General features: G+C 55.4%; 2 protein-coding genes across 4 annotated transcripts; both read left to right on the top strand.

Moving 5' to 3' along the window:
• Positions 1 to 952: 952 nt before the first annotated feature.
• On the top strand, positions 953 to 8,695 carry ANKRD39 (ankyrin repeat domain 39). Of its 2 annotated transcripts, none has more exons than XM_056126637.1 (4): positions 953 to 1,062; positions 5,560 to 5,663; positions 6,119 to 6,322; positions 7,998 to 8,695. In XM_056126637.1, exons 1-4 carry the CDS (start codon positions 966 to 968, stop codon positions 8,139 to 8,141), a joined length of 549 nt encoding a protein of 182 aa, XP_055982612.1. In that variant the 5' UTR covers positions 953 to 965; the 3' UTR covers positions 8,142 to 8,695. The 2 variants fall into 2 exon arrangements, with proteins under 2 accessions (XP_055982612.1, XP_055982623.1); XM_056126648.1 differs by having other exon boundaries at positions 8,048 to 8,695.
• A 4,784-nt stretch (positions 8,696 to 13,479) lies between these two features.
• On the top strand, positions 13,480 to 18,780 carry ANKRD23 (ankyrin repeat domain 23). 2 transcript variants are annotated; one of them, XM_056128449.1, is made up of 9 exons: positions 13,480 to 13,549; positions 15,144 to 15,290; positions 15,402 to 15,539; positions 16,246 to 16,371; positions 16,494 to 16,592; positions 16,704 to 16,802; positions 16,890 to 16,988; positions 17,071 to 17,169; positions 17,434 to 18,780. In XM_056128449.1, exons 1-9 carry the CDS (start codon positions 13,523 to 13,525, stop codon positions 17,527 to 17,529), a joined length of 930 nt encoding a protein of 309 aa, XP_055984424.1. In that variant the 5' UTR covers positions 13,480 to 13,522; the 3' UTR covers positions 17,530 to 18,780. The 2 variants fall into 2 exon arrangements, with proteins under 2 accessions (XP_055984424.1, XP_055984433.1); XM_056128458.1 differs by having other exon boundaries at positions 16,249 to 16,371.
• The last annotated feature ends 3,390 nt before the right edge of the window (positions 18,781 to 22,170 follow it).

The raw sequence follows: 22,170 nt of genomic DNA on the forward strand, positions 1-22,170 counted from the left end.
CACAGTGGAGGGCGGGCAGAAGCCTCTGGGGACCTGGGGAAGGCTCCATAGGCTGAGTACTGGGCAGCTGCCCCTGGTTATCCCAGCCTGTGCCCCTCCCGAGAGAGGGACAGAGCTCGGGCAAAGCATTTTCCCACAGTAGTGGCTGTGTGGCTGGGAACCAGACCAGGGCCACAGCCTCTAGGGAGCCAGCCTTGGCCTCAGGCCAGAGGGAGAGGCACGCATGGGGGTGGGGGGTCCCCAGAACCCTGGGAGCGGGAGTGAGGGGCCATGCCCAGAAGGGGGGGTACAGGAGTGTGAGAGGCGGATCTAGCCTGCTCAGGGAGAAACTCTTTCCGCGCAGGCTCCAGAAATGCTCGTATTTAGTGCTCCGTTTGGGGATTTTTTTTTTTTTTTTTGTGGCGCCTGGGATGAAGCCTCACACGGAATCCTAGGCACCTGTCCACGTGCAGCCACTGTCCAGCCTCGGTTCTGTGAAGTGCCTTGCACTCGACAGTTAGGGGTCACGGGAGAGGGCTGGGTCTGCGGAACCCCTGCGGATGCACATTCCATATGGTGTACCGTGCAGTGCCCAGAACTGGGGGCCCACCCCTTGCCCTGGCTTCCCGAGGGCGGCTGTCCCTAGACCTTCCCATAGGCCCATCCCATAGGGGATGAGTGGGGGGGGAGCGGGCAGGCTTTGGCACGCCAGGCAACCGCTGCCAAGCGGGGCCCCGCAGGGGGCGCGGGCGGAAAAGACCGGGAGCCCGCAGGCCTGGGTTCTGGGAGCGCGTCCCCCAGCCCCCCGAGGGGGCCGCAACTCCGCTTAGCCTCGGGCGCCCTCGCGCGGCCGCCGCCGCTTCGCGCGGCAAGTCCCGCCCCTCTGCGCCATTGGCTCGGGCACTCGGGCCTGGCGCCTGATTGGCTGGAGGCCGCCGCCGCCGCGGGGCCGGCGCTCGGCGCTCCGGGGGCGGGCCCGGGCCGTCATGGCGGCGCCGCGGCCCTGCGCTGACGGTGCCTGTTGCTCCCGCCCGGCGGCGGCCGGCGTGCAGCAGACGCTGGACGAGATGGACTTCGAGCGGGGTGAGGCGGGCGCGCGGGGCTCCGCAGCCGGGGGGCAGTCAGGCCTGGCCAGGGGCCGCGCGCTGGCGGCCGGGGGCGCCCTGCAGGCCCTCCAGGGACCTGGCCAACGAGGGGGCAGCGGGGGCAGCGTTGGGAGGGACCAGCGGCCCGGAGCAGCAGACGAAGCTGGGGTCTCCTGGAAGGAGAGAGGAAGGCCAAACGAGCCCCTCTTCTCGGACCTCGGGCCCTGAGTGTTCCGCGGCCCGTCGTGGCCTCCCAGTGGCCAGACCCGCGCTGCCCCCTTGTGGTTTGCGGGAGTTGCGCCCTCCGACCCCGTGAGCCTCTTGCAAGTATTCTACTAGATGCTCTTCTTTTTTTTTTCTTTTTTTTTGGGGGGGGGGCGGGGTGTCATACCCGCCGATGCTCAGGGGTTCTTCCTGGCTCTGCACTCAGAAATTCCTCCTGATGGCGCTCGGGGGACCATATGGGATGCTGGGAATCGAACCCAGCTCAGCCACGTGCAAGGCAAACGCCCTACCCGCTGTGCTATAGCTCCAGCCTCCAGATGTTCTTCTTGATTTTAGAATAAACCCACTACCTACCCACATGACCAAGTTCTTTGTCAGCTAATTCCCAAGGACCCTCCTTCTGTATCCCTCCCCCCCCCCCCCCCCCCCGTTTTATTTCTCCTTTTCTTCCTCCCGTCACTGGTCCGCTCTTAGCAAATTCTCAAGCTTGCAGAGCCTTTTCCTGCCTCAGGATCTTGTCCTGGGGCTGGAACCATAGTTCAAAGGGTAGGATATAGTGGGTTTGATCCCTGGCGTCCCATGTGGCCCTCTCAAGCCCACCACCAGGTGTGGCATCCACCCCCCACCCCCCCACCCGGAAAACAAAACCAAGATCCTTGTTCTGTGATGGGGGAGAAGGCTGAGGCATGAAAGCACCTGCCTAGGTGTGCAAGCCCCTGGGACCACACAAAGCATGGTCTCGTGTGGCCCTAGCAGGGAACAGAGACAAATGTTCTTGCCAGAAGTTCCCACAGCTTTATGTTAGCTGGTGCTTGGCTTTTTTGGACTAGTTCCTACGGCCAGAGATCAACCAGGCAGGTGCCCTTCCTTCATGATCCTCCGGGCCATGGGTGCTTTCCTGAGCCTCCAGCATATACCACCCTGAGCACCCCGTTCTGACAGCTTCCGCGGTGTACCATTCTGGCCCCAGAGACCTTGGCAGTGTCTGGAGACATTTCGGGCTGTCAGGGCTGGGAGGGCGTGCCAGTCTGCAGTCTGTAAGGAGATAGCCCATAGGACCCAGACCCCAGGAAGGACCCCTCAGTGCAGGATCTGGCTGGATGTGAGTGCCAGTCACAATGCTGTGGAGAGAGAAATTTGCTCCATGTGAGTGGGGCTGTGTCCTGAAGACCACCAGATCCCCATCGCCTTGCTTTCATCAAAGCAGATCTGTTAAATGAGACATTATGTTGCGTGCTGGCTGGTTTATGTTTTCTATACATTGGAAAGAGCTTTATCTATTTTGTGGTGTGGATTTCTTCAGACCATTTCTTCTTTCTGGATTCATTGACCTGAAAGATGATTTTCTTCTCTTTCTTTTTTTTCTTCTTTTTTTAAGTGGCATTTATTTGTTTGGGGGGCCTCTCCCAGTGGTGGGGGAGGGAGGATGAACCTCTCTCTGCTACTTCTGAGGTATGTTTTTTGATAGCTTGCTTAGTTAGGTATAGGTTAAAAGGGTTCCCACATCTTTCAGTTCTTAGTAAATATTATTCCTTTATCTTCTGCGAAGAAATCAACTGATAATCTGATTGTTATTCTTTAACAATCTTCTTTTTTGTTGTTGTTTTATTTTTGACCTTTGGGCCACAGCCAGCATTGCTTAAGGGCCCTGCACTCAGGGGCCACTCCTGGTGGTGATCTGGGGACCTTACGGGGTGACAGAGATCAAACCTGGGTCAGCTGCATGCACACAAGGCAAGTTTCCTACCTGCTGTACTGTGGCCTGCTGACTCTTTTTTGTTTTTATATGCTCTTATCATCTTTATTTTTTTCTTTTTTTTTTTTTTTTGCAGGGGAGAGGGGATTTGCTCCTTGCATACTGAATTTTTCTCCTCCTCTTCCCTGTTGATGTTGTGATGACAGGTTCACACATGTGCTTGTACACTTAGTGATGGTATGCCTTGGGGCAGCACATCAGGACTTGCACGCTCAGCAGTGGTGTTCCCTGGGGTTGGCAGACTGTGGCCGCGGGGCTTGCACAGGCCTTGCTTCAGCTTGGCTGGAAATGGCAGCAGGATCTCACCAGCACTGCCAGGATCACACCTGGCAACATGCCGTGGTGCCAGGGATTAAAATCTCCATCTAAAAAAAAATAATAAGATCTCCATCTCACTCCTACAAGGCAGACACTGAGCCTTCTGCCAGCCCCCTTTTTTCTCTTGTCCTTTACAAGTTTTTTCTTTAGGAGGGGCCAGAGAGTACATCAGATATATACTGATGTACTAAATGTATGACACTTGTCATACATTTAGTTGAGGTTCAGTCTCCGGGAGGTTCAATCTCCGGCACCCTTATATTCGCCTGAGCCCCGCCAGGAGTGATCCCTGAGCACAGAGCCAGGAGCAGGCCCTAAACACTGCTAGATGTTACACACACGCAAAAAAAAAAAAAAAATAAGTTTTTCAAATAATAAATAAAACCTAAGGCCAGAGAGATGGCTCAGTAGACTGGATCGCATGCCTTGCCTGTGGAAAGTTTGGGCTCAACATCGAAAACCAGCGGAGTACCCCCAGGCTCTATGCTAGGAGTGGCCCTAGAGCACCATTTGGCTGTGGCCCCAAAACAAACAAGAGCAACAAAGTGTAAGGACCCTAGGCCTAAATCTGGGTGTCAGTATTTTACTTGTGACTGATGCCAGTGCCTGGCCCAGGTCAATGCAGGCTAAGAATTCTGCCTTTGCCAGGCAGGGTTGTGGTTCCCATTGTTTAGGGCAGAGAGTTTCAGCTGTCCCACCCCATGCTCCATGAACCACTGCCCAGCACCCACCTCTCCCATCCGTGCCACACACCTGGCTGACAGCCTTCGCTCAAAGCCGCTTGATGTGTGTGCAGCCGGATGATCCTGCTTTGATTTTGGGGTGCCAGGATTGAGCTCAGAGCCTGACGCTTGGGAAGGAAGTGCAACCCCGGCCTCTGAGTACTCTCTGGAGTTGAGCCAGCACTTGCCTGCTGTTGGGATGAGTTTTCTGCCCTGGCTCTGGCACCTGCCTGTTTTTTTTTTTTTAAGTTTTATTTAGTTATGGATTTGGGTGGTTGTGGGCAAGCCCCCCAGCGAGGCTCAGGTGACCATGTCAGGGTCAGGGATCGAACCGTGGGCTTCTGGGTACACTCTAACCCCCTTTGTTTTGGGGCCTATTCCCAGCTCTGAGCTTAGAAGTTACCCCAGGAGGTGCTTCAAGGGTCTTTGGGGTGCCTGGATTGAACCCAGGCCTCCTACAAAGTATCTGATGACCCTTTACTATGTCTCCAGCTCCACCTAGCTCCAGGAGTATCTCTCTGATCCTGTGTTCATGCATTCTAGGCTTTTTTGTAAGTAATGCTTGTTTTGTGGAAAGGAGGAACTTCTGCATCTAGGCAGTCCTACTGAGTACAGAGCCCCTTACCTGCATTGTTCGCAGCTACTGCGCCAGCATCTCTGACAGTCCTGGCACAGGAAGAGCTGACTAAGCTCACTGTTTCATAGATGAGGGTGTGGGTGAAGAGGAAGGGGAGCCCAGGAGATGGTGCGGGGGCTTCAGGCCTTTGCTGGCAAGTGCTGAGTCATGAATGCAAGCCTGCATGCAGTCCTGGTAGCTCTGTTTAGGGGTTCAGTGAAAAGGGATTTTGAAGATGGCAGGTGGGAGGTCCCAGGGCAATCCTCCCCACCCATGGTCTGAGGTCCCCAGCAAAGAGACAAGGGCAGTGAAGGAGCCTGAGAGAGAGTTCGGTGGACTGAGCACATGCTTCGCGTTCAGGAAGCCTGGGTTCAGTCCTCTGCTCTACAGTGGTTCCCTGAGCATCGCCAGGAGCAACCCTCAGCAACCTGCCAGGACCAGCCCCTGATCACCGGGCTGGAGTGATAGTACAGCGTGTAGGATGCTTGCCTTGTACGACACCAACCTGGGTTTGATTCTCAGCGTCCCATATGGTCTCCCAAGCAAGCTTCACCAGGACTTATGCTGACTGCAGATCCAGGAGCAACCCTTGAGCACTACCAAGTATAACAAAAAACAAAAAAGCAAACCAACAATAAAAGCAGAGAGAGAGAGAAAGGAAGGGCCAGAAGCTGGCTCAGTAGAGGAGCAACTGCCTTGCAGGGACAGGCTACAAGTTAAGTCCCCGGCACTGCCCACATGCTGAGGTGCCCCTCACCCCCCACCACTGCCGCAGATATGGGAGGGCAGCGGGCAGACAGGCAGGGGGAGCCAGGCTCTGAAAGGCCCCTCGTCATCGCTCTCTGCCCACACCTGCAGGGATCTGGTCAGCAGCCCTGAATGGAGACCTGGGTCGAGTGAAGTACCTGGTCCAGAAGTCCACGGACCCCAGTGAGCCTGACTCGGCTGGCTACACCCCTCTGGTGAGCAGGGCTTGGGGAGAGACCTCGCCTGGCGGGGAGGGCCTTTCTCAGTGGGGACAGGACTTTTCCTGATTTTCATTTGGGGCCACACCCTGCAGTGTTGGAGGGTGTGGGGAGGGGGACTCCTGGGGGGCTGGGGCACGAACTCAGCCTTCTGTGAGACCCTCTAGTATTGCCCCGGCCCCTCTTCATTTCTCTCCCAGGACAGTTTCTCTGTCTTGGTATGAACGGGGTTCTTATGTTGGTCTCGGGGTGCTTTGCACCAGTCACTGATTTGGAAACAGCCTGGGAGGGGAGAGTGCTACCTTCCCTGCCCCCCTTTCCAGCTGAGGAAACTGGCACCTCTGGGGAAGGCACTTGCCTCGCCTGCAGCCAGTGGGGATGGCCACTGCCCATCACCCCCCAGATGCCTGCCCGGGTTCCGCTGTGTGACACCCCCTGCCTGTCCCATGCAGCACTATGCCAGCCGCAACGGGCACTACGCCGTGTGCCAGTTCCTGCTAGAGAGTGGTGCCAAGTGTGACGCGCAGACCCACGGGGGCGCCACCGCTCTGCACCGAGCCAGCTACTGCGGCCACACAGATATCGCCCGCCTCCTGCTGTCCCATGGCTCCAACCCCAGGCTGGTGGACGACGACGGCATGACCAGCCTCCACAAGGTGCGTCCCGGCCTCCACACCACATCCCCTCGCCCACCAAGCTAACCCAGCCCCGCTGCGCCCACCACAGCAGGCGGGGAGGCTGGTGGGGAACTGAAGATTCCCTTGTGACGGCAGCCCTCGTCTGTCACTGCTGAGGACTCATGTGCACTCTTCCAGCAGTTTCCCGTGGGTAGAAACTAGAATTAAGGGGCCAGAGAAATACTAGAGGGGTTAAGGCGCTTGTCTCACGCACTCAATGTGAATTTGACCTCTGGCACTGCAGAGGGTACTCTGAGCACCGCCAGGGATTACTCCTGAGCACATAGCAAGGAAGAGCCCCCTAACACCCCAAAACCAATCCCCTCCCCCCCTTCTTGTGGGGAGCACACCTGGCGTTGCTCAGGGCTTACTTAATGGCTCGGTGGCCAGGACTCACTCTTGGTGTTGTTTGTGTTGCTGAGAATCAAGCCAGCAACAGCAGTATGCAAGACAAGTATCTTAACTATACTGTCTCTCCACCCCACCCAACCCCACCCTCCCCCAGCAAAAATAATGTTTGAGATATAGCAAAAGCTCCTGTGGTCCATAGTATGTCTGTTGATAATAGCAGGAAATATCATGCTAGAGTACAAGTACAGAGAGTTCAGATTTTGAAATTTGCATGTCCGAGACCCTGGGTTCGATCTCTGGAACTGCCAGAAAAGAAGTCTAACTTCCAGCAGCAATGCTGGCTCTGTGACCTTGGGCAAGTTACTTGGCCTTTATTCCAAGTGTATGTTGATGTCAGGGTGGAAACCAAGGCCTCCTGCATGCAAGGGGTGTGCTCTGCTCTTGATCCTTGCCTCAAGTCCTATGTACTTTCATAAGCTTCGCTTTTGTTTTTTTATTTGTAACCTGAGAGCAGCCTTAGTTCCTACCTCCGGCAGTTACTGTGAAAGTTGAGGAAGAGGGGCCTGGAGTCATAGCACAGCGGGTAGGGCGCTTGCCTTGCACTTGGCCAACCCAGGTCCCATCCCCAGTATCCCATATGGTCCCCCAAGCCCTCCAGGAGTGAGCCCTGACTCCTGACTCTGTAGTCAGGAGAGGCTCTGAGCACCGCTAGGTGTGCTGCCTCCCCCCCCCCTAAAAAAAAAAGTTGAGGAATAGAAACTACATGAGTCATCATTTCACTGGGTTGTTATGAAGGAGGTAGGTGAGGAATTGTCACGCATACTAGGATCTCAGGAACTGTTCTCCGCTGCTACTGCGAGTTGTGGCTGGCCAGCCTGGCACCTTGTGGGTGAGCTGCATGTGTGTGGAGAACACTTTGATAGCCAAGGTTCTGGACTTGGCTCTCTTTTCCATTTTGGATCTTAGGCCATACTCAGCTGTACTGGGGGCTTTTCCCCACTTTGTGCTCAGGGCTCATACCCACTAGGGCTTACAGGGCTCTGTGGTGTGGGGAGAAGCCTGGGTCTTGTGCCTACAGAGCCTGTGTCCAACCCACAGAGCTCCCCCTGACCTGGACAGAGGAAGACCCAGGAAGAATCCAAAAGCTCGTGCCTTGAGCTGCAGTAGCTGGGGGATCTCCACCTATGCCCGCAGCCACTGTTTCCCCTCCCTGAGGTGGGAGTTAGGAGCAGAGATGCCCAGCAGGGAGAAAAGAAGGGGCTCTTGTTGGTGGGCCTCTGTCCATTCAGGCCTCTGTCCCCAGGCTGCTGAAAAGGGCCATGTGGACATTTGCTCCCTCCTGCTGCAACACAGCCCGGCCCTGAAGGCCATTCGGGACCGGAAGGCAAGACTGGCCTGTGACCTTCTGCCTGTCAACAGTGAGCTGTGGGACCTGCTGGCCACCTGAGTCCCCTCCTGTCCTGCTGGCACACAGGAACACGGATACCCTCTCCTGGCTGCTGCAGTGCGGGACGCGGGCAGGACCTGTCTGGCTGCCATGGAGACGAGGGTGGTTTGAGTGGCTCTGCCTCCTGGTACATGGCGGGTCTGCAGGAAAACACAGCCGCCGGGAAAGCACAGCATTGAGCCTCGTCTCCTTATAGACTGCCTTTGCTCCGCGCACACACAGCAGTTGTTGGAATAAAGACCAGACGTGGAGATAAAATGATCTATTGAAAGAAACTTTGGAATGTTGACTGATTGAAAACCGCTTCCTAGGGGCTGGAGCGATAGTGTAGCAGGTCGGATCCTTGCTTTGCATGCAGCTGACCCAGGTTCAGTCCCTGGCATCCCAGGCGCCCTGAGCCCAGCAGGAGTAAACCCTGTGTATCGCCAGGTGTGGCCCCCAAACCAAGAAAATTTAAAAAAATAAAAACTGCAGTCTAGGCAGATTATCTTGGTCAAAGTCACTTAGCATCTGCTGTGTTCCAATGCAGGTTATTGTCGGCCTGTGAGCTGGTTACTGGCACGTGCTCTGGGACACTCTGCAGCTTTCTTCTCCCCCTCTGCCCCATGCTGGGGTGCCCGTGACCTGGGCTCACACCTGCACTTGGCTGTGGTGCTCGCTGGAGGCATTCCTACGTGCTGGCACCTCTTTCACTTGTGCTCGTCACATGCCTGGCGTCGGCGCTCTGTAGATGACGCCATCTGGTTATTTAGAGGCACTTAAACAACAATGTGGGTGCCACAGAGAGGAAGTGGGGTGCTCAGGCTCAGGGGCAGACTTGCCTCCCTTGTCAGGGTGAGGCCACCGTGGGTCCAGACATAGTCGGGGGTGGGGGGCAGCCTTATCAATACTGGGGTCTTTTAGCTTTGTTTCGAGCTCCCTGGTCTCACACTTGTGACACGTGTGTTCTCTTCCTGAGCTGCATCCCCACTCATCCACATTGGTTTATTCTTCGCTTTTCACTGGGGAGGGTTGGAGTCACACCAGGTGGAGCTCAGGACTGTTTCTGGCAGTGTTCAGGGAACATTTATGGTGCTGATGATTGGAACCAGGCTCGGCCATGTGCGAGGTAAGTGCCGTAACCCCATGCTGTCCCTCCAGCCCCAATACTTGCTTTTGCACTGCGGTCAGTTGTCAGTATCTAAAATCTGATAGATTTTAGGGGCTGGAGTGATAGCACAGCGGGTAGGGCATTTGCCTTGCACGCGGCCGACCCGGGTTTGTTTCCCAGCATCCCATTGCCAGGAGTAATTCCTGAGTGCAGAGCCAGGACTAACCCCTGTGTATCGCCAGGTGTGACCCAAAAAGCAAAAAATAATAATAATAATAATAAAATCTGATAGATTTTAGACGTGCTATTCCTTTGATTTTGCATGGCTAATTCCTGTTGAAATGAAACACCTGGCTTCTCTGAACTTCTCCATGCTCATTTAAACTTGTTTCTTCTTTTTATTGATTCATAGAAGTTGTACATTATGGTTTCGGAGTCTAAGTTCTGGCTATATCTCTCTTTCATACTATTGACTTTATTTGTTGGTATCTCTTCACGGAGATTGTACTGCCACTGTAGAGAACAGCTATGTTTTGAACTTTGTTGTTTCGCTTTTAATTGTTGTGGGGGCCGCACCACAGTGTGGGGCCTGGCGTTGGGAGAGCCTGTGGTGCTGAGGATTGAGAGCAGCGCCATGCACAGCCGGAGCATTTGTCCTACCACTTGGCATTTAATTTCGAAATGTAAATGGGCTCATTCGATTCCTCCATAGCTACCCAGAGAAACATCTGTGCACACAGAGCTGGTTATTTAGAGGCACTTACAACAATGTGGGTGCCACAGAGAGGAAGTGGGCTCAGTGGCAGACTTGCCTCCCTTGTCAGGGTGAGGCTGCGATGGGTCCAGACATGGTCGGGGGTGGGGGGCAGGCTCTGGCATCCCTGTGCCACCGCAAATGGCATCATCTACAGAGCGCCGACGCCAGGCATGTGACGAGCACAAGTGAAAAAGGTGCCAGCATGTAGGAATGCCTCAAGCGAGCACCACAGCCAAGTGCAGGTGTGAGCCCAGGTCACGGGCACCCCAGCATGGGGCGGGGGTGGGGGGGCAAGGACAAGGCTGCGGAACAGAACGCTCTAGCACTCAGTGTTGAGAAGCAACTGCGGCGTCAGCCACTGTGGACAATCCTGAGTCACGGTCTCTGCGAGCCTCTTAAAATATGTGTGTGGAGGGGAGGGAGTGCAGCCAACCAGAGCACAGGCTGCCTGCAGGGGGCCGACCCCAACAGCACAAGGTCCCACAGGCACTGCCAGGTTTACCAAAAATTTTTTAAATAATAAAAAGAGAAAAGTACATTCACAGGACACAGAAGAAATAGGATTTGTAAAATGCCCTTGGGGGTTCCCCGCCCATGGGGCAAGATGGTTAGCCGGGACTTTAGCTATATTTGGATCTTTCACAAGGAATTTGTTGTTGCTATTGAACCACACCCAACGATGCTCAGGAGTTCTCCTGGCAGCACTTGTGGGACCATATGGGGTGCCAAGGATTGAACCTGGGTCGACAGTATGCAAGCAAGGCTAGCGTCCTGTCCTCCATACTATCTCTCCAGCCCCCAGATTTTTACTTCATTTTTCATTTTTGGGCCCTACCCAGCAGTGCTCGGCACTTCCTCTGCACTCAGGATCACTCCTGGTGGCATATGGGATGCCGTGGATCAAACCTGGGTCAGATGCATGCAAGGCAAATACTCTACCTGCTGTAATATTGCTCTGGCCTTATAAAGGAATAATTTTTTCTTTAATATTTGGGGGGTAGTTTGGGGCCACACCCTGTGGTACGGGGGTGGGGGGCTACTTTCAGCTTGGTGCTTCAGGGTTGCTCCTAGGATGCTGCCAATGCCACTCCAGCACCCCCTGGTGGTGCTATCAAACCAGCAGTTTTTTGGGGCCAGGTGCCAGGGATATATTTTACCATTTGGGCAAGATCCTTGATTCTGAAACTTAATTTTCTGTTGAGAATTTCAGATGAAGGCACTTGGTACAAAATGTCCTTGTCGAGGCTAAAGAGATAGTACAGGGTCAAGGCTCTACTTGCCTTGCACGTGGCCAAGCCCAGTTGAAATCCCCGGCACCCCATAGGGTTCCCCAGCCCTGCCAGGAGTGTGATCCCTGAGCTCAGAGCCAGGAATAGCTCTGAGCACCACTGGGTGTGGCCCCAAACACCCTAATTGACCCCACCTCCGTGCCCTTGTGCTTGCACGTTGAAGAAGCATTTGGGTTCAGAGCTAAAGTCTTTTCTGACTGGTTTTTGGGTTGTTTTTTTTGTTCTTGTTTCTGATTTTTGTTTTGGACCACAGCTGGCGGTGCTCAGAGTTTACTCCCAGCTTTATGCTCAGGAATCACTCTTGGCAGAGCTTTATTTATTTATATTTATTTTTGGGTCATACCCGGACTATGCACAGGGATTACTCCCGACTCATGCACTCAGGAATTACTCCTGGCGGTGCTCGGGGGACCATATGGGATGCTGGGAATCGAACCCGGGTCGACCGCGTGCACAGCAAACACCCTACCTGCTGTGCTATTGCTCCAGCCCCTGAATTTCTTCTTTAATACCTGATTTTTCAGGGGAGGGGGGAAGAGGGGACACACCCACTGGTGCTCAGGGGTTACTCCTGGCCCTAAGCTCAGGGATTACTCCTGGCAGGCTCAGGGGACCTTATAGAATTCTGGGATTGAACCCAGGTCAGCTGTGTGCAAGGCAAACACCCTACCTGCTGTACTATGGCTCCGGCCCCTTAAAACATTCTTTCTTGGGGCTGGAATGATAGTCCAGTAGGGAGGGCATTTGTCTTGCATGCAGCCAACCCAGGTTTGATCCCCGGCATCCTATCTGGTCCCCTGAACACTGCCATCAGTGCAGAGCTAGGAGTAACCCCTGAGATCATCAGGTGTGACCCAAAAAGCCAAAAAAAAAAAAAACCCAAAAAAGACATTCTTTTGGCAAAGGACTCCCCAGCAGTGCTCAGGGAATACCCCTGGTCATTGCTCAGGGGTTGATCCCAGAGCCACAGGACCATGCAGTGCTGAAGATGGAACCAGACCTCCTGGGCAAAGTCCTTTTGAGCTCCCCTCAGCCTCAGGACTGAGTTCCTTTAAATTCTCTGGATTCCCCAAGTCCCCAAACTAGGAAATACTTATCAAGAAGGGTGTGTGTGTGTGTGTGTGTGTGTGTGTGTGTGTGTGTGTTGGGGTCCTTGGTGTGTTTGTGTGTGTGCGTATGTTGGGGACTGTCCTTGTTTGTGTGTGTGTGTGTGTGTGTGTGTGTGTGTGTGTTGGGGGCTGTCCTTGGTGTCCTTGGGCTGCCCTTAGCCCCGAGTTCTTTCAGCAATCACAGCTCCTACAGCTTCAACTCCAGGTATTATTTACCAGTGATCAGGTTTCCTTCAAAGGTCAGACGAGTACAGCCTGAGGCTGAAGGACAGGGAGGGAAAGTCACACTGGGGCGGGTTAATGGTCAGCACCCTGCACCTGGCCCAGAGCAGCTCTGTCCCGGCTTCCCTGAGGGACTGTGTCCTCAAGCCCAGGAAAGCTGGTGGCCTGGAGCTAGCACATGACCTGCCAGCCCCAAATGTGTGAGGTGCTATTGATGGACTGACTTGGGGTTTGGCTATGTTTGAGTGGGTTGGTGTTTAGGTTTTTGGACCCCACCCAGCCATGCTCTGGGTCTGTTAGCTTAGTACTTGGGGGGTCAGTTGCAGCATACCGGTGGAACCCAGGTCTCCCATTGTCAAAGGCGCTACTGCCCACTGAGTATCTTCTCAGCCCCTGAAGCGAGGGGTCTCTGAATCAGCAGAGGACAGGCAGGTGGCGTGGGCAGCCTGGAGACTGGCTGGAGACTGGAGGTCCCTTGTGCAGGCATCATGGGGTCCCCTGCCGGGAGTCACTGCACACCCCATCCTTGTGGGGTCCTCCTTGGAGTATGGGCCTTTGGCTAAGACCGTTGGGTGGGACTTGGACCATCAGCCCTACAGAAATCTGGAAGCTGGGGTGTAGGCGAGGGGAAAGGCCTGCAGCATCAGGACTGGTGGCCCAGCTTGAAACACTAGACTGGCTCAGTGGGTCCAGGGGCTGGCCCGGGGGTGGCAACTGACTCAGCCTCAAGCAGCCCCTTCTGCCAGCACCAGCCAGGCCTCTGTGTCACAGGGATATTTTGGTTGGTGTTACAGAGCCACAGAGTCATCTGTCGCAGACACCAGCCCCCACCCTGCCCCCAGGACAAGAGCTGGTATAAAAGGGACCAGCAACTCAGCATCTCAGTGTGGGGTGAGTGCAGGGAAGGGGGGACCATGGACCTCATCAGCATCCAGCACTTGGTAAGGACACGTGAGGGAATAGGGTCGGGGAGCCATTTTCTGGGGACAGATTCCTGTGGAGGTGGAATGGGAAGCACATGGTTCTGTTCCGGTCTGTCGCTCCCCAGTAAGGCGGGTAGAGAGCAAGGGGGGAAGAGGGCAGGAAAACTGCCAGGCCCAGGAACCCCAGGTTTTATGCGCTGGGTGCTGCGTGGGTCAGCTGGACAGGAGCACAGGGGACAGTGCCATGCTCTGGGTTCCCTAGCAGCGGATTGGAAGTGAGAGGTGAGGTTGGGGGCATATAGCCGGGAGCCGGGGCTCTGCAGTTCCTGGGGCAGGGTGAGAAAACTGACTTAAGAATATCTGTTTTAGGGGCTGGAGAGATAGCACAGCGGGTAGGGCATTTGCCTTGCACGTGGCCGACCCGGGTTCGATTCCCAGCATCCCATATGGTCCCCTGAGCACCGCCAGGAGTAACTCCCGAGTGAGTGCATGAGCTAGGAGTAACTCCTGTGCATCACCGGGTGTGACCCCCCCCAAAAAAAACAAACAAAAACAATGCCTGTATGTCTGTTTTAGCATGGGGAGGTGGGGGTGGTGGTAAGGGCTCCGGGGAAGCAAGGTTACCCCCACCTGACCCAGCATCTGCTGGGAGGCAGCTACGGAGGGATCTGTGAGTCTGTGGAGAGTTTGCTGGAGAAGGGGATGGAGTTGTGCGTGGAGCCCTGGGCTTTGCCACTCTGTCACCCAGCCTTCTTTCCCCTGACATTTTCATTCTGGGGATGGAGAGAGAGTACAGCAGGGAAGGTGCTTGCCTTGCATGTGGCCGAACCCAGTTGGATGGCCACCATGAACCCAGTGCAGCAGAGGGGCCCCCTGAGCGCCGCAAGGAGTGAAGCCTGACCGCCCCTCCTCTCCCCAGAGGGAAAAAAAAAGAACCCAAAAGATGTGTTCATTCCACAGGGCTCCCAAATTCTGGGGAAGGGAAGAAAAGACCAGATCCTGTGTCTGTGTGTGGAGGGGGGATGGGCACTGGGAAGGGGCATTTCTGCCCTGGGCACAAGTCCCCAGTAGCGCCTGGACTCTTAGTAGAAGCATGAGGTAAGAAAGCTAGTTTGAGCCCACTTTACTGATCAAGGAACAGGCAGCTGCTTCTGAGCGACAAGAAGCCAGGAATTCCAGGAGGCTTAGCCTCTGTCCCCGAGCTGTGACCTGGCTGGAATGTAAGGACACAGCTCATGTCACCTGCTCGGAGCTTGTCTGGCAGCAGCCCAGAGGTATAAATAGAGGTGGCATCATGCTCTTTGGGGAGCCCGAGGGAGCTGCCTGCTCCAGGCGGCCAGCCCAGCTCAGGTCCAGAACTCATGTGGGTCGGTTCCATGGAAGTGCATGGCTCTGACCACTCCTTCTAACGTGCAGGTTTTATTTTTTAAAAAAATTTTTTTTGAGGGATGGGGGTTAGGGAGCCAAACCTGGTGGTATTCGGGGATCACTCCTGGCACTCCTGGCAGGGCTGGGGGCCCGTATGTGGTGCTAGACATTAAACTGTGTTTGGCTGCATGTCAGGCAAAGCATCTTCCCCCTGTGCTATCGCGCACGCCCTCCTGTTCCACAGGTAAGTGGAGCAAGAGATGAAAGGAAAATGTTGGCGTGTAGACATGGCGTTCCTGATCCTGGAGGCCGGCCCAGTGGCTGGGGGCTTCGACCCCAAGAGGCTGATGCCCAGGAGAGACAGAGGCTGGAGGAAGAGAAGAGGAAGAAAGTGAGTGACACCAGGGTCTGGCTCGCGGAGCTGCCTGAGCAGGTAGGGCTTGGGGCAGGCGGCAGGCAAGGATGCCTCTGGCTGACAGACTCTGGTCTTCTCCCGGCCCAGCTGGAGAGGTTCCACAGCTCCAGGCTGAACCTGGAGAGTCTGGCTGACTTGGAAAACTTAGTTCAGAGACGCAGAGAAAAGAGACTGAAACTGAAGCGCAGAGGAGTTCCCCCCAGGGCACAGGAGCACCTGGAGGAGGTGAGTGGGGGGACTGCATGCCTCAGCTCCAGGGCTGGGGGGTGTTGGGGGCATGTGGGCCCTGGAAACCTGTGTCCCTCAAGCTGCAAGGAATCTGTCCGGTGGCCCTGCCGGGACTGCAGAGCATAGCATGGGGCTTAAACAGCCCATGTTTCTCCTCTCCTTTCTGGGTTTGGTTTGGTTTGGGGGCCACACGCCATGATGTTCAGGGGTTACTCCTGGCTCTTCACTCAGGAATCACTCTTGGTGGTGCTCTGGGGGACCATATGGGATGCCAGGGGTTGAACCTGGGTCAGCCAGGTGGAAGGCAAGCGCCCTCTCACTATTGCTCTAGACCCACGCTTCTCTCCCTTCTGGAATTGGGCACTGCCAGGGGGTGAGATGTGGCTCCCATGAGAGGTGGCTGCCATCCCTCTTCTCCAGCCTGGCTGTCCCCTCCCCTCGGTGCTCTGCGTGGGAGCCTGTGCACCCCGTCGGGCAAGAGGAGGGCTCCCCTTATTGGATCTAGCAGCTCCGTTCCCACAAGGTCCGGCTGCAGTCCTGGGGGCACCATGCAGGGGGACATGTTAGCCCCATAGCCATCCACCCCTGTGAGAACTCAGCCACCTCTTCTGGGGCGGGGGGAATCATTTCTCCAAAGTCTCTGGGAAGCGCTGGGCAGGGCAGAGAGAGGCGATGGCCACCAGGTGCTTGTCATCTTTCCCAGCAGCAGCCCAAGGCCCTGCTGGAGCCTGTGGACCTGGAGAGGTTCCTGAGGGCAGCTGCCGAGAACCAGGAGGCCCCGATCAACAAGTACCTGGCAGATGGCGGGGACCCCAATGCCCATGACAAGGTAGCATGCAGGGGCGGGGGTGGGGACATGGCAAGGTGGGCAGCTGTGCAGGAGTGGGGGCTCGTGTGTGGCTCTGGCCTGTCCCCCCACCCCCCATGTCTCACTTCTGGACCCACCCCCAGCTCCACCGCACTGCCCTGCACTGGGCCAGTCTGAAAGGAAACCTGCAGCTCGTGAAGAAGCTGCTGGAGGCAGGCGCCAATGTGGACGCGCGGGACCTGGTGAGCAGTGGGCAAGGCTGGGTACCCCTCGAGGGGGAGGGGGCAGCAGGGACCCCTCGGGGGCAGCCTGCCCAGCCTGAATGCCAGCTCTGTGCTGCTTTGCTCTCGCAGCTGGACAGGACCCCCGTGTTCTGGGCATGCCGAGGAGGACACTTAGACATCCTCAAGGAACTGCTGAACCAGGGAGCCCAGATCAACGCCCAGGACAAGGTGGGGGGGGGGGCAAGGTGGGTGTCAGGCGCGGGGGGGCCAGCGGTGCTGGGGTGCTGACCCTCGTCCTCCTCCTGCCCCTGCTAGATCTGGAGCACCCCCCTGCACGTGGCGGTACGCACGGGGCATTGCGACTGCCTGCAGCACCTCATCGAATGTGGGGCCCGCATCGACGCGCAGGACAAGGTGGGTGCTGGGCCTTCCCAGAGGGCTGGCCCCACCCCCGGCACCCCCAGGCGCCCACATGACCTCTCCTGTCTCTCCACAGGAAGGGGACACGGCGCTGCACGAAGCGGTGCGGCACGGCCACTACAAGGCCATCAAGGTGCTGCTGCTGTACGGGGCCAGGCTGGGCGTGCGGAACGGGGTAAGAGCAGGGGCTGGGGGGCATGGGGGCGGGGTGAATGCTGGGCTGGGTGGGGGGCTGGGAGGGTGTGCAGGGCAGGATGGGGGCGAGCACTGGGTCTAAGGCATGCAGGGCGGGGTGAGTGCTGGGCTCAGGGGGGCTGGGAGGGTTGCAGAGCGGGGTGGGCGCTGGGGCTGGGAGTCTGGGGGGCTGAAGGGGTGGAGTGCCAGGCCTCGGAGGTGGAGCTGGGAGAAGCCCACTCAGAGGGCGCATCCTTGTCCACAGGCGTCCATGACCCCGGTGCAGCTAGCACGAGACTGGCAGCGGGGCATCCGCGAAGCGCTGCAGGCCCATGTGGGCCACCCGCGGACCCGCTGCTAGCAAGGACACGCACCGGCAGGCTGCCCTGCTTCCACTGCCATTCCAGGCTCACCCAGAGGAGCCCCGGCCAGCTGCAGCGCCCCCCCACCCTCCACTTTCAGGGCGCCCTGCAGGACCGAAGAGAATGCCCAGGCAGGCAGAGAGAGGGTTCCCTGGAGGCTAAATGCCCAGGGTGACTGTCCCTGCCAGGGCGGCAGCTAGGAGAGGCTGAGGTAGAGCACTGTGGGAGACAGGCCCAGGCGGGGCCAAGCCAGGGTGAGTGCAGTCCAGGCAAGACGTCTGTCCCCGGGAGCTGCGGGCCAGGTCACACCTGTCCGCCCCCTTCCGTCTTGCACAGTGAACGGCTTCCCCAAGCACCCCGTAGCCGGCCAGGCCACAGGCAGGTTTCTCTGGGGCCTTCTTACCAGCAGCAACCCTGGTAAGCGCGGGGGTACTGGATGTCACTCTCAGGGTCTCTGGAGTCGGGCCTGGAGCTGGGAGGCTGCTCTGCAGGCATGCGGCCTTCCCGTGGCACAAACCCAGCTCCACCCTTGGTTGCCCAGAGGGCTGGGAATGACGGGCTAGACCCCACCCCCCCAGTAGCACAGAGGAGCCTTGGCCCGACGCGGGACCACGGAGGTCACCCCAGCTGGCCACTGGGGAGCGCCCATTGGGGCCGAAGTGTCTGGGTGCTGAGGCTGCCCCTGGCCTGTGGAAGGCATTAATGTCCTGCGGCCACCCACTTGCTCTCCCCCAAATCCAGGCAGGATGGAGATCCTCAACCCCAAGGGAGCAGGGACTGGTCAGGCGCCCCACTCCTGCTCCTCTCGAGTGCATCCCTCCAGCCTGGGTCTCTGCTGGCTGTCCTGGTCTGGCCCCTCCCCTCCTGGCCCCTCCTGGGCCCAGCAGTGCTATCCTAGGCCTGCACGCTGGGTGATCGGGTCCTGCGGACCAGAGAGCACTGAGAAGTGGCGGGAAGAAGAGTGGTGGCCCACTATGCAGCAGCAGCAGCCTGTTTGGGGCCAGAATAAGACGGTTCTGACTGTGACACTGATGACAAGGGCTCCAGCCCAGGGGCCAAGCACCTTTCTCCAGGGGACAACCCTGCCCTGCTGCCAGCACACACTCAGGATGCGGGGGCTGGGAGGCAGGCCCGAGTCCATGGAGAAGACGACTCCCCCATCTAGACAATGGGGACACCTAACGAAAGACAAAAGCACCTTTTTATACGCATCAATACTTTCTGTTCCATTAAAATGATTACCCACTGCAGCGTCCTTATCTGTTCTGGACTGGGATGGCGTCTGTTGGGTTCCCGGCTCCCAACCCTTACTACAGCCAGACACAAACCTACTGGCCACAGCAGCCTGAGAGCAAGCAGGGGCCCAGGGGCAGCCTGTGTAGGCCTGTGTGTGGCAGTGGCTGCTGTGCTCCAGAGCTATGTGCTTGTTCCTAGGCAAGTTCACAGAGCAGTGGTTCTCCGCTTTGGCAGCTGATGTTCAGACAATTTGAATCAGAATCCCTGGGGTATATACCCCTAAATCTCACCCAGAATCAGGAAGTGCAGCAAGATCTCAGTATGAGAGAAAATATACAGAAACTCTTATCTTCTCTCCTCCTTCCCTTCCTGCGCCACATCTAGCTGTGTTAAGGCAGGCACCTGGCCTTAACACCTGGCAGGATTGAGGGATAGTGCTGGGGGACCGTATGTGGTACTGGGGAACTGAACCCAGGTTGGCCAGGTGCAACGCAAGAACCATAACCTCTGTACGTCTGTACCATCGCTGCAGCCCACAAAAACTTATTTCTATGTCCTAACAGTGTGTGAACACCAAAATTAATACAGTGAATCATTGTAATTTCTTCAAAAAATGAAGTATTTATTTATAAGTCTAACAAAGCATGCATGAAGGACTTAAGTGGGAAAATTAGAAATTACAATGGGGTCTGAATGAGAAAGATAGAACCTCAGGTAGGGTGCTTGCCTTGCATGCAACTGACCTGGGTTTGATCCCTGGCCACAGGTGGTCCCCGAGCCCACCAGGAATGATCCCTGAGCACAGTTAGAAGCCCTGATCACTGCCAGGTATGGCCCAAATACCAAACCAAAACAATAAATAAAACTACAAATCACTGATGAAATACAATAATTATATAGTGAGGCCGTGGGTTAACCCACTGCGCCACACACAAAAAAACAAGTGTCCATGGACTGGAAGAGAAAGCATAGTAAGAGATATCAATTCTCCCCTTATCAAATGTGTTAAATGACGCTCCTACCAAAATTGCAACAAGATTTTTGTAGCTATTAGGTCAATAAATGTTAACCTAAAACATTCTTGTAAAAGAGTAAAGTGTAGGGGCCAGAAAGCACAGTGGGTAAGGCACTTCCTTGCATGCAACTGACCTGGGTTCAGTCCCCAGCACCACCAGTAGTGATCCCTGAGCCAGGTTTAAGCTCTGAGCACCATTGGGTGTGGCCAAAAGGAAAAAAGTAAATTGGAAGGAATCGCTCTACTCATTTTCAAGACATTTATACAGCAACTACTGTAATCAAGACAGCCAGACTGGGCCACGGAGATGACCACAGGCTGCTCAGCATGCAAGAGGTTGGGTTCCCCATACTGCATGGTCCCCTGAGCACCACTCCAGGAACTGCCCCGAGCAGCGCTGGATATCACCAAAAACAAGTATTGATGAAGAACATAGATATCAGGCTTGCAACGACAGCACAGTGGGGAGGGTGCTTGTTTTGCCATGTAGCCACTCCAGGTTCGATCCCCAGCACGCATAAGGTCCCCTAAGCCCCACCAGGAGTGATCCCTGAGCACAGAGCCAGGAGTAAAGTAAGCCCTGAGAACAATCAGTTATAGCCCAAAAAGCAAACACAAATTTTATATATATATATGTGAACATATATATCTATATACATGTTTTTATATAGTTTTTCATATACCTATATATATGAAAAGGACTCTGAAATCTCAACAGTTAAGACGACAATCTGACTAGAAAATGGGCAAAGACATGGACAGTTACTTCACAAAGGAAAATAAAACATTCAGTGAAAATTCAGACACCAGACATTAAGGAGACAAGTGAGAGACCACAGCACTGTGTTGTTACAGACTTACCAGAAACGGCTAAAATAACAAGGTGCCAAATGCGGGTGAGAATCCAGAGAAACAAGGTCATGCAGACACACGAGGAGAGGGAGACATAAAATCACACGTGCACACACTCAGCAAAACGTAAACACCACAGGGTCTAGCAACAATATTCCTGAACTCTAATCTCAGAGGAAAAAAACCATGTTTACACTGAAACCTACTGAAAGGATCATAGCAGCTTTATTCAAACTAGCCAAAAACCACCCCGACATCCTTCAATGAGATAAGTGAGGACACCCTGCAGTACTGAGTAACTTCACACGGTCCAAGAGAGCAGGGGACACCAGAGCATCCTCTAAGGGACAGACGCCAGGCCCACACAGAACTTGCTGCCTGATCCCGCCGGACAGGAAGGCCCAACGGAAGCAGAGATGAAGACCAGGTCAGCAGTGGCAGGGAATGGAGGAACCCTGGGGTAACCCAACAGAGGCTGGGCAGTGCCTCCTCCTAGGTGAGGGGAGAGACGCACACCCGCTGCACACAAGGCCAGGGAGAGGAGAGGGCAGCGTACCCCCTGCAACTGCCTGTGAATTCGCGATGATCTCAAGACCAGAAATTAGGTAGAGAAGTTTTAAAAAAAGCAGAAGATCAAGTTGCCATTTGCCATCCTGGTCCAGATTCAGCAACAGAAAGAAAGACATTTACTGGGGCAAAAAAACTGGCCGTATTAAAAAATAAAAGAAAAAATTAAAAAGCCCATGATTTTAGTTCATAGTTTTATATATTTTTGAATTTTGATAAATGACAATGGTTAACATCAGAAGCTGGGGGAAGGGCATATGAAGCTCTGCCACGAATCTAAAGGTGCTTAGATAATGAAAACTCTTGCTACCCTGTCAGAGGCTGCAGGTCGGCGCCAGGTACCAGCACCTGAGTCTGCCAGGAGATGCCCAGGTGCAACCACGGTTGCTCTGGAGAGATTTTTAAAGTGCCTACTTCCTGCACGGGAAGTAGGATGCTCTAGCGAGAACCCCCGTAACCCCACTTCTAAGCCAAGCTTCCGCTGTCCTTTGACTTTCCCGGTCCAAGTTTCCAGGTCCGCCCTGCTGCCCAATCTAGACTCTGATTCCTGGTGTTTTACCAAGCTCATGAAGTGCTGGGGTCAACCAGAGTTTGGAAAAGGGGAAATACCTTCCGGTTGCCACTTCTCTCCAAACCTCACAGGCAGGAACAGAAAGCAGCGAGCTTGGCATATTTGGAATATGAGAGAAACCTCAATTTCACGTCCCTTCCTTCAAGAAAAGTGGTGGTGGCCCCCTGGGCCACACCAGCCTTCCTTGCCCTCGAGGCTCTTCCCAACACAGCCCCACCTACGGCCTTGCAGCTAAGAGCTCTCCCAGCCAGCGATCAGGGGCAGAGCAGCTAACCCCTCCTCGTGTGACCTCTTCTTAGAGCACACAGGATAACAAATACTGTTAGTGGTGACAAAGCAAGACAGGCAGAATCGAGCAGGTGCTTCAATCCCCTGGGGCCAATTTTTTTTTGGGGGGGT

The sequence above is a fragment of the Sorex fumeus genome, unplaced genomic scaffold, assembly GCF_029834395.1.
Source record: "Sorex fumeus unplaced genomic scaffold, SorFum_2.1 ptg000006l, whole genome shotgun sequence".
Taxonomy (NCBI): domain Eukaryota; kingdom Metazoa; phylum Chordata; class Mammalia; order Eulipotyphla; family Soricidae; genus Sorex; species Sorex fumeus.